Here is a 10,491-nt window from a genome sequence, read left to right on the forward strand (position 1 = left end):
ACGGTGAGGGAGGGCAACAGTCAAACAGACTCTTGCTGAGAAAGGAAGTATCTTAGGTAGAGTGAGGGCTGATAGGGAGAGTAGATAGACAAAAGGCATTCCTCAGCTCAATGTAACCCACATGTTCATTCCATATATACTAAATAGATCCTTGTTTATCCTTAATGTCCCTTCCTATTTGTAATATTCTGATGTTAATAATAAAACAAAATGCCTGCTTCATGATCTTTGGGCTGTCCATATATTTAAATCACATGTTACATTAAGTTGGAGAGGGAGTAGTTTTTTTAATATCTTCACATTTTTTCCCCCTTGAAGGATAGTGTGGAGCATTGAAAGATTCACAGGCTGATTTAATGACCTGATGCGTCTTGAACTTTTGTGGTCACCTTCACATCGTGGATTGGGAATTGAACCTGGAGGTGTCTAGCTGAGAGATTGGAGTGGTGTCAACTGGACCACAGGAGCCTCAGTGTTGGAGAATCAAAGCCTATATTAATAACAAGGTGTTTATTTTCATTGCTGCTTTCATTTGGAATAAAATATTTTATCCTCTGAACTATTTTTAAACTATTCCCTATAAAGATGGGGTCCAGAATATATAATCAAGTTATCCCATTCAAAGTACTAATTAATGTCAGCATGGCAGAATGAGACAACTAAATGAGACAGTGCTGTTCTGAACTCTGTACAACCTTTCCTGTGATCGGTTATTTCAACCTGTTCAACATCAGTGCTCCCTATCTTTCCTGATTATCAGAATAAATTAATTTTTATTTGGTCGATTCAGATAACAAATAGATGCTTTGGTGTCAGGGGTTGTTTGAAGCACTTGTATATCTGAGTGATACTATCGTTGAATCAGGTCCCACTTCAGAAACTACATTGGCGGACACCCCTGTGTAGTAGCAGTATCAAGGCAGTGCTTTCGGGTGAGATATTAAACAGAGGCCCTCAGGTGGATATAAAAAAATCGTATGGCAGAACTTCAGAAAAGAACAGGGGATTCTCCCTAATTTCTCAGCCACTATTTATCCCTCAATTAACATCAGAAATTCACACGATCGGTCGTTTAGATTATTGCCTTTCTGCAGGAGCTTGCTGTGGGCATCTTAGTTGCTGCGTTTCCTACATTGTGATTTCAGTTCAAAAATCATTGGCTGTAATGTGCTTTGGACATCCTGAAGTCATGAAAGAGACCTATAGAAGTCTTCTTTCTTCATGGATGCTCAGAGACCTACTGGGGTTTTCCAGAATTTTCTATTTCTAAATCATGGAAATGAGTGCGTTTCAGTGCTGGATATCTGAAGGAGCAGTTTCCCAGTGGCATTCCCCTTCCTTCTTCTTGTAGTCCTGCACATTTGATCCTTGTATAACTATGTAATTACCTTTTGAAAGTTTTGGTTGAATCTAACTGTGCCACATTTTAATGAGCGCATCGTTTTCCTTGAGTCGCCATTGCTTCTTTCATCGATTACCTTAAATACCACCCCTACCTCAAATCACAATCCTTCCACTCATGGAAACAGTTTCTCTCTCTCTCTCTCTCTCTCTCTACTCTGTCCAGATCCCTCATGATTTTAAACACCTGCATTAAGACTCCTCTCGACTTCCTGTTCTCCAAGAAAAACAAGCCCAATGGGCAACCCCCAGAACTGATGTAACACTCCAGTTGAGACCATGTCAGTGTTTAACATGGGATTAATAATAACCTCTTTCCTTTTTATGTCTATTATTAAAGCTGAGGTGACTGTACACCAATAATTTATGCTATTGCAATATCTTTAAAATTTTGCCATTTACTTTATATTGACTCTTGACTTTCTTCCTATCAAAATTAATCACTGTTATATTGTAAAAGTCAGTTCTCAATCAAAACTTTACCCAACCTAGTATTGTCTAGGCATTGTCAATTTTTTTATTCCCTACCCTATTGAGGATTAATGTTGAGAAGCTATGTTTGGTTTAAAAATAAAGTCTGCAAACGCAAGTAGTATCTGAGAGGGAACGTCTCTCTGATATAGACACAAATAAAACACAGTGCTGAAAATGATCAGCAGGCATATCAATGTCTGTGGAGAAAGAAACAATTTGTATCATACATATTTCCCTTTAAATTGCGGGGGAAGGATCAGAACACTGGTGAGGTGCATCACGGGATTTGGAGTCCCGGGGTGCATGCGTGAACTACAATACCCGGTGCGCACATCGACAGGTGACCGTCACGTGATGGGACAGCGGCGTTAACGCGAAGCCTCGGGATTCCAGCGGTCCGTCGGTGAGTCAGCTTCCCGACGCGAAAAGACACGGCTCCAGGAGTCTCATCTGGCCTCTGAAAACAAAAGTAAAGCAGTCAGCAATGGCGCTTTCTATCTGTCTGTATGTTAAAAAAGGTCAGCGTGCTCCGTCGAGATGCACCCTCACCATGTGAGTCGTCTGCGGCAGTCGCCTGATCTTAATGTCGGTGCCTCTGGCCCGATGAGAATCCCCCTTATTTAAAAGAAATACGTTTGCAATGGAGTCGGACACGTACTTGCCGGCAGTAAATCCACGTTAATATTTCTCTCTCTCGCTGAGTGAAGCGAAGGTTTTGTGTGGGGGGGTGGGGTCCTCGACATTGCGCAACAGGACCTGTGACGTCAGCGCGGTGTCGCTGCGGAGTTATAAATAGCGGCGGGCAGCGGGTCAGTGAGAGTCGGAGCGGGGGAAGCAACAGGAGGAAGCGGGCTCGTTGCGCGCGGCAGGTACAGCAGCGGGTGTCGGGGGCGCGCTGCAGTAACGTCACAATGGCGGGGTGGGGTGCTGCCGTTATGGTAACGGTGGCCCTGGAGACGGCCGGCACCGGATTCTATCTGTTGTCGCCTGGGCTCTGTCGCACCTGCTGGAAAGGTGCAATCCTACTTTGTGTAGGAATTGCACCCCAACTGTCTGCCAACCTGACCGTCCTGGTACCTCGTTCAGTCCCACAACATAGCAGGTCCTAAGGTGCTACAGGTCATCCTGCGTTTTCCCTCCCCTATCCTTTCACCTCATCTCTTTCCCCTAGCTCCACCGCCTTCTTTATCCAGGATCACTCGACCTCTGCCTCAAAAATATTCAAAGGCTATCTACCTTTTTTCTCAGGAAGAGGGTTCTAAGAAAACTGGCCACTCTCTCTGTGAGAAAACTAATATCTTTCTTATTTCTATTGTATTTTCAATTAGTGTACCCCTCCCCATTAAGTCAAGTTCTGGAGTCTCCCGCAGAGGGATCAGCCTCTCCCCATCCTCGTGAGGACTGATCAGGATCTGATGGTTTAGGCTCAGTGCTGTGTTCTGCCTGCTAATACCTGCTGATGGTATTTTAAATGGTGCCCTTTATTTTGATATCAGAATCCCATTTTGCCCACGTGAATTGCATTCCCAAGACTCTGACCCCAACTGGAAGTGGTTCTACATATTTCTTAAAAATGGATGAAGAGCCTTCATCCTGATTTTTCTGTAGTTCTCACACTTTTTTTTGGATGCCAGGCCCAGTTCGGCTGATAAAGTTACCTGAAGTTTCTTTTACATGTGAAGCTGTGTCTATCTTCAAGGATTTCTGTCTGGAATTACTTTAACTTTAATTGCTGCCAAACACCCAAGTTACTGTGTTTTTTTTTGTTATATCTGAATGTCTTGGGGACTATTTAATGAGAGAGTTGTGAGGAGATTAAGGACATGAGGACAAAATAATGATGAGGTACAATTACTGAGGTCATGGCTATAATGAGTAGAGTCAATAGTAACTGAGAGCTGGGATTGCAGTAAAGCAGAGAGAAGTGAAAATACTCCTAAATGTTTGGATAGGGAATTTTGAAGCTGTGGGAAGATGAGGATGATAGATCATGTGATTATGCGAGAAGATTTGAACCATCTGGGAGTTTGAGGGATGGGTAGGATTCAAGCAAGAAACATGATTTTTGTAATATTGCAGAATATGTTGACACTTAACATGATTTTCCTCATTTCTAGAAAATGCCTGCCATTAAGCTACAAAGCTCAGATGGAGAGATCTTCGAGGTTGACGTGGAAATAGCAAAGCAGTCTATCACAATCAAAACAATGTTGGAAGGTATAGCTAGTGAAGGGCTCTGAGACAACAATAATGTTTTTTTTTCCACACTGTTCTGTTTCCCACCAGATTAATTCATTGCTTACCTTGTGCTATTCTGGCACTAATAATGCAGGCATTTGGGTGAAAATCTCAGTTGGATGTTCAGATAGCTGTGCTGACTCAGTGAGTCGCTGACCCAAGGGAAGGATTGATTCTTCCCATTCATTTGGATGTGATGACAATATTTTTAATTGTAATTTATGCCCATTCTATCATTTTTGGGAAGATTAGAAACTGGGATAAGGGATGATTCAATGTTGGGGGTGTAAAATTAGCTTGAGCAGATTCCAGTCTCCCAGTACTTTCTCTCCAGAGACTTTGAGCCTGATCAGCAGTTGCTGCTGCCTCGATTGCCTATTTTATGCCCTGCTAACTTTGATTGTCCATTCTCCCCATCCCTCAAAAGTTTCATCAACAAAGCTGATGTTAATGTTTCTTCTTGCTTGTTTAGCTGTGATGTTTTTGTCCTTTCTCAACCAGTGTAACAGAAAAGACTGTAAATGTGAGATTTTCTTTTTGGCAGTTTAATCTACATAAACATAGTACAGTTTTAATAGCAGTGAGTTTTAAAATATTTAAATCTAAAGGCGAAAGGACTACCATGGTCAGGTTTCTGATTATATATTTTTATTTCCTCTTTTTGTTAGATAATTGCTTTTCTTTTATGTTCCACTGTGATCAGACAGTGCTCCCTGCTGCTGACACAATGTTGAATGCAGCAAGGTATTAGCTAGTGCAGTACCATTGCAGGAAGCTATTGATAGGTGTGGCAGAGATCCAGTGCTAATAATGTGACAGTGCAGTAAATAAGCTGAAAACAACCTGACTAATTCTGCAGTAAGGTTCTAGAGTAATAGGCAAAAGTCAGGTTATAAACACTGACATGATGTCCTTTAAGCAGCAACATTATTGCATTTGTTCCCACAAACTGTTGATCCCTCTGTAAATTTTTGGAAGGATACATTTAAAATCTCTGGTATGCTTACAATGCCAGAATTAATGTTGTTTGAAGGATGGGGCTCTGCTGTGATTGGACAGGAATGTCTACTTTTGCTGATTACATATTATTCCTCTGCCTATGTAACTTACATGGAAGTTATCTGGTACCTTGGCGGAACATAAAAGCAGCTGTTTGAACAGGAAGGCAGGGAATTAGTAATTATATCCAAGTGTAAGTCCAAGTCCAAGCCTGGAGAAAGCATTGTTGTGATCAGTTGCTGTGAAATGTAATAAAATTTGACATTGGCTGTCACGATGTGCCTGTTTTATCTGCAGCATGTGTAATACATGTTCTGAGTTTGTCATTTCCTTTGTAAAAATACAGATCTAGGTATGGATGATGAAGGTGATGATGATCCAGTGCCACTCCCAAACGTGAATGCTGCTATTCTGAAAAAGGTAAGGTGGTAATGAAAACAAATTTCTAGAGAAACTCGGCAGGTCTTACAGTATCTGTGTGAACAGAGTTAACGTTTCAAGTCTGATACGACTGTGGTTCTGAAGTTGCTGAGTTTCTCCAGCACTTTGTGCATGCTGAAAATTTGTAATAAAAAGTGTTTTTGCTTTTATTTGAAAGTGAAGTGGCATTTTTCATTACCCTCTTTCATCCATTTCACTTTTTCAGCCCTATGAATATCAATTGGATATGTGTAAGCTTTGGCTGAGTTGGGAGCACACCAGCCTCTGAATCAGGTTTATGGGTTCAAGTCCCATTTCAAAGACTTGACTATGTAATTTAGGTGGACACCTTGTATGCAGCTTTGAGGGAGACTGTTTTGGCATGATCATTAAAATGACTATCTGCCTGTTTCCAGAAATAAAATACTTTTACTTTTCCAAGAGCAGGAGTGTTTGAGTCAAGGTTTAGATTAGGTGGTCTGATCATTCTCCTATTTTTTTTTTTTAAGAGCTTGCCTTGCCTATATTGGCAGTTGTACTTCTTGCTTTATAAGTGACTATATTTAAGTCTGAGTTTACTGTGCTACAGTATACTCTACAGCGCTTGCAGTGCTACCAAGTCTCTCTTATCTGCCTTTTGTGGGATTGGATTTGAACACTGTCCACTCTAGTATAAACTAGATCCAGCCTTGATTGTTCAGTGGCAGATTTCCACTTTGCAAATTTTGTTAATAGTGGAGGTAAATTTCCACCTGCCTGACAAATGACCAGCTTGAAGGTTATGTTTGTGCACTAGGTAATCCAGTGGTGTACGCATCATCGAGATGACCCTCCCCCACCAGAGGATGATGAAAACAAAGAAAAACGAACTGATGACATACCAGTGTGGGATCAGGAGTTTCTGAAAGTTGACCAGGGCACTCTCTTTGAACTAATACTGGTCAGTACTTGTTGGGAAGTTTTGAGCTTTTTGTAAATTAACATCAAAGTTTCATTCTCTCCAACAGTATAAGGTTTGCAATTGCTAGATGGTGTTTAAGTGACTGAGTTTCTTTCAATGTGCCTTGTGTATGAAGCTCTTGTATAATCTGAGATGTGATTTGCAAGGCTTTACAAATATAAGTTCCGATTTCACCAAAAATAAAAAAAAGTGTATAACTTGCTATCAAACAGTATTAAGGTGTGGAGCTGGATGAACACAGCAGGCCGAGCAGGAAGGCTGACGTTTCGGGCCTAGACCCTTCAGCCTTCCTGCTCCTCTGCTGCTTGGCCTGCTGTGTTCATCCAGCTCCACACCTTGTTATCTCAGATTCTCCAGCATCTGCAGTTCCTGCTATCTCTATCAAACAGCATTATTTGAGGTGCATTTATTGGGGAGATGAGAAAATCATATAGCATAGAAACAGGCTTCTCGGCTTCCCCTGCTCCAGGGAAAACAAACCCAGACTGTCTAGTCTCCGCTCGTAACGGATTTTCCGCTCGCAGGGAACGTCTCCTCTGCGCCCTCTCCAATGCAATCAAGTTTTTCAGATTTGAGTTCTGCTTGCCAACTCGGTATTCCATCTGTGGCCTAATTAAAGCTCTATGAAATTACAATACAACTTCGCTGTTCCTATATTCAATACCCCAGTTAATGAAGGCAAGCATTCCCTATGCTGTCTTCACCATCCAGTCTACCTCTGCTGACACTTTCAAGGATCCATGAACTTGTATGCTATGATCCCTTTGTTCCTCCATTCTCCCCAGGGACCTATCCTTCACTGTTTAAATCTTTCCCTTACAAAACCTCCCAAAGTGCATCACCTCACACCTTTCAGGATTAAATTCCATTCGCCATTGCCCTGCCCGATTTACCACCTGATCAATACAAGACATCATCCTCTTCACTGTTGGTCACAGAATTCCATTCACAACCGTTCCCAGCATCACCCTTTGCCTCCTATTTGCAAACCAATTTTGGATCCCGTTTATTAATTTGCCTTGGATTCCGTGGGCTGTTACCTCTTGGACCAGACTTTCATGTGGGACCTTGTCAAAGGCCTCACTGAATGCTATGTAAACCACATTAACTGCACCCCTCATTACAATATTTAGTTAAATTTTCAAAAAAAACTCACATTAGTCAGACAGGATCTCCCTCCAACAAATCAGTGTTTGTTATCTCTGATCAATGAATAAATGAGGGAAGAAAATGAAGCATCTGCTGGTGAGGTGAGATGGAGGAAGCAGCATAGCTCTGTAGAGCTGAATGGCTTGTTGCTGTTCTGCAAAATTTTAAGAATCCCCTCAAGTAACCAAACGTGCACTACTTTTAAAATATAGCTTGTACCACTTAAATTGTTGGACCACAAATTTGGTTTTGAACAATAACCTTGTGTTCAACATTGAAGTTAGGCCCAGCACCTTGGCCACTGGCTTACTGTCTTTGATACTGCAGCTTTATTGTAACTACAGCTTTGTGCTGAGGTGACAAAATAGGTTTGCTGAGAAACACATGTGAAATAAATGGGGGGCTACACTTAGACTGGATTTTGTTTAGTTGTTTTACCTTTTTTATTAACGCTGTATTAAGTCCATTTGAGAGATGCATGTGGCTACGGAAAGGGTGGCTTGTCAACATCTTGACAAAAATAAAATTTTAAGGGCAAAGATTCTAATTGTTTAAATGAGCTTTCTCCTTTCTTTAATAAACAACAGGCTGCAAACTACCTTGATATCAAGGGTCTTCTTGATGTAACTTGCAAAACAGTGGCAAATATGATTAAAGGAAAAACTCCTGAAGAAATTCGCAAAACATTCAACATTAAGAATGATTTCACTGAAGAAGAGGAGGCACAGGTACATCTGGGAATATTTTGTAAAATGATTTGAAGCCCCAGATGATTCCTCTGCTCATATTGTAACTGGTGGTATCTCTGGAGGGAGGGAGAAAGGAAGAGGCAACATCTGACTAATACTGTGGTTTAAAATTCTCCATCTTAAACTGGCATGTAAAGGATTTTCATTTGGTGTCTCAGCCCTGCTAACCATTGGGCCTGTTTCCAAGGTATAAAACATGTAATGTTTTGTTTGACAAATGCTAAGCCACCTGGTGTCTGGTGGGCAGAGGGCAATTTTCCAGCTGTGCAGTTGGAGGTGGTCTTATGAAATTGAGACCTGATGTTTTGAGAGCAGCATAACAAAAGCTCAACTTGACAGGTAGCCTGTGCTGCTCATTTGACCCCCACCCCACCCCGACTAGTGCAATAGCATTTTTGTTTTCGCTGTTTGGAGCTATGTGACTTAATAACTCTGTATTTTCAGTGCATTGTGTGTGTTGCTTTTGTTAATATTTAATCTGTTGTGATTGTCCTCATCACAACTCTCTGCTTTTTACATTTTTTTTTCACTAAGTTTAATTTTCTACTGACATTAAGGTGGGTAAGGAGGTTCTAAAGATGGTTAGATTATCTTTTTTTCCTGTTTTGTGTGCCTGAAACAACATTGTCCCCATGGAAACAGCACAGATGAGGTAAGTGCATTGTGCACTTAACCAGCCTTACCCTTTTTTAAAATTGATGAGTTGGTTTCTGAATATTGCTTTCAGGCTGCAAAATTGAGACGAAGGTGAAAAAGACAGCCTTATGAGGGGGGAGCAGAAAAAAGATGCATTTTTTTTTTCTTTAAAGTCTGCTAATTGCACTTTCTTTTACAGGTACGAAAGGAGAATCAGTGGTGTGAAGAGAAGTGATCCAATGAGGAAACGTGCAGTTCAATGGAAGATCTTATGCCTGCACAATTTATTAATCACTATTAGCCTGTGATACTTTAAAATATAGTGTCAAGATAACCATGCATAAACATTTGTAATAGTGTTTAGTTTTGAGCTTAATGCTTGCTTCATGAAACCAGTTTTTGTTTATTTTTTTTCAAGCAGTGTTTCCAGCATATTTATTACTTCATCATGTGAGTTTTCCCTTGTTGCTGTTTGGAATTAAAGTTGTGTAAAGAACTCCACTGGCAGTATGATAGCAATTGGAATTCAAAACCTTTTTTTTCTTTTTTTGTTTCTTAACTTGTAATTAGAATTTACTTTATTGTGGATGGTCTATTCAGGTTTTCAAAAGACCCTGTTATTGTCTAAAGTGGGCCCCATTCCTTTTTTTTTAATTTGAGGGAATACATTGTATCATAGCTACTAGCTAATTCAGTTTTTTTTACCAGCTAAATATCATAGCTCTTAAACTTAATGCAGTGCAAAAATACCCTGAGTGGACTGTCCAGTGATCTTTCAGAATACATTCCTGCTCTATCAAACACAAAATTATGTTATTGAAAACTTAACTTAATATTCACTGTGCATGGCATTGAAATGCCCTGTGAGTGGATAAGACTGAGGGGAAAGTAGTACTGGTTTAAATAAAAGACCTGTGCTGAAAGCATTTTGGGTGCTGCGTGTTCCATTTGAGAGGGAGGTTGGTGAATCATGAATATTGTTAGTCGCTGAAGGTGGAAAAGAGCCTGAATCTACATGGACTTCAGTTTTGAGGTTTTGTATTCAATGTGCTGAACAATTTGATCTGAGCTGTTGTTATATTTTATATAGAAATGACAACCTTAAATGGTCTACCCTGTTTTAATCAATGTCAGATGGCACTGCAAATTGACAGCAATTGGAGTGGAAGATTTCTTCTGCTGGGTGGATAGTTTATTGGACTAGAGGCCTTTGACTAGTGGTGTTCCACATGGATAGGTACTAGGTCCACTTTTGTTTGTTTTATATATAATGATTTGGATGAGAATATAGGAGGCATGGTTAGTAAGCTTGCTGATGACACCATAATTGGTGGTTTAGTGGGCAGTGAAGAAGGTTATTTTAAGATGACAAAGAGATCTTGATCAATTGGGTCAATGGGCTGAGGAATGTCTGATGGAGCTTAATTTGGATAAAAGCGAGGTATTGCATTTTGAAATACAAGC

The 10,491-nt window shown here is 40.5% G+C and overlaps 1 protein-coding gene and 1 long non-coding RNA gene across 6 annotated transcripts; one reads left to right on the forward strand and one right to left on the reverse strand.

Annotated features, from left to right (window-relative positions):
* Positions 1-227: 227 nt before the first annotated feature.
* On the reverse strand, positions 228-2,689 carry LOC125484650. Its single transcript, XR_007263464.1, has 2 exons — positions 2,425-2,689; positions 228-2,332 (listed from the first exon to the last, which is right to left on the reverse strand). It is a non-coding gene; the product is annotated as an uncharacterized LOC125484650 (long non-coding RNA).
* Positions 1,886-9,953, forward strand: LOC109934365 (S-phase kinase-associated protein 1-like). Of its 5 annotated transcripts, none has more exons than XM_020533177.2 (6): positions 1,886-2,278; positions 3,993-4,092; positions 5,459-5,532; positions 6,329-6,472; positions 8,230-8,370; positions 9,227-9,953. In XM_020533177.2, the coding sequence occupies exons 2-6, from the start codon at positions 3,996-3,998 to the stop codon at positions 9,260-9,262; spliced, it is 492 nt and encodes a 163-aa protein (XP_020388766.1). In that variant the 5' UTR covers positions 1,886-2,278; positions 3,993-3,995; the 3' UTR covers positions 9,263-9,953. The 5 variants fall into 5 exon arrangements, with proteins under 5 accessions (XP_020388766.1, XP_020388765.1, XP_020388764.1 ...); XM_020533176.2 differs by having other exon boundaries at positions 2,233-2,344; XM_020533175.2 differs by having other exon boundaries at positions 2,234-2,393.
* The last annotated feature ends 538 nt before the right edge of the window (positions 9,954-10,491 follow it).

The sequence above is a fragment of the Rhincodon typus genome, chromosome 1, assembly GCF_021869965.1.
Source record: "Rhincodon typus isolate 14 chromosome 1, sRhiTyp1.1, whole genome shotgun sequence".
NCBI classification, from domain to species: domain Eukaryota; kingdom Metazoa; phylum Chordata; class Chondrichthyes; order Orectolobiformes; family Rhincodontidae; genus Rhincodon; species Rhincodon typus.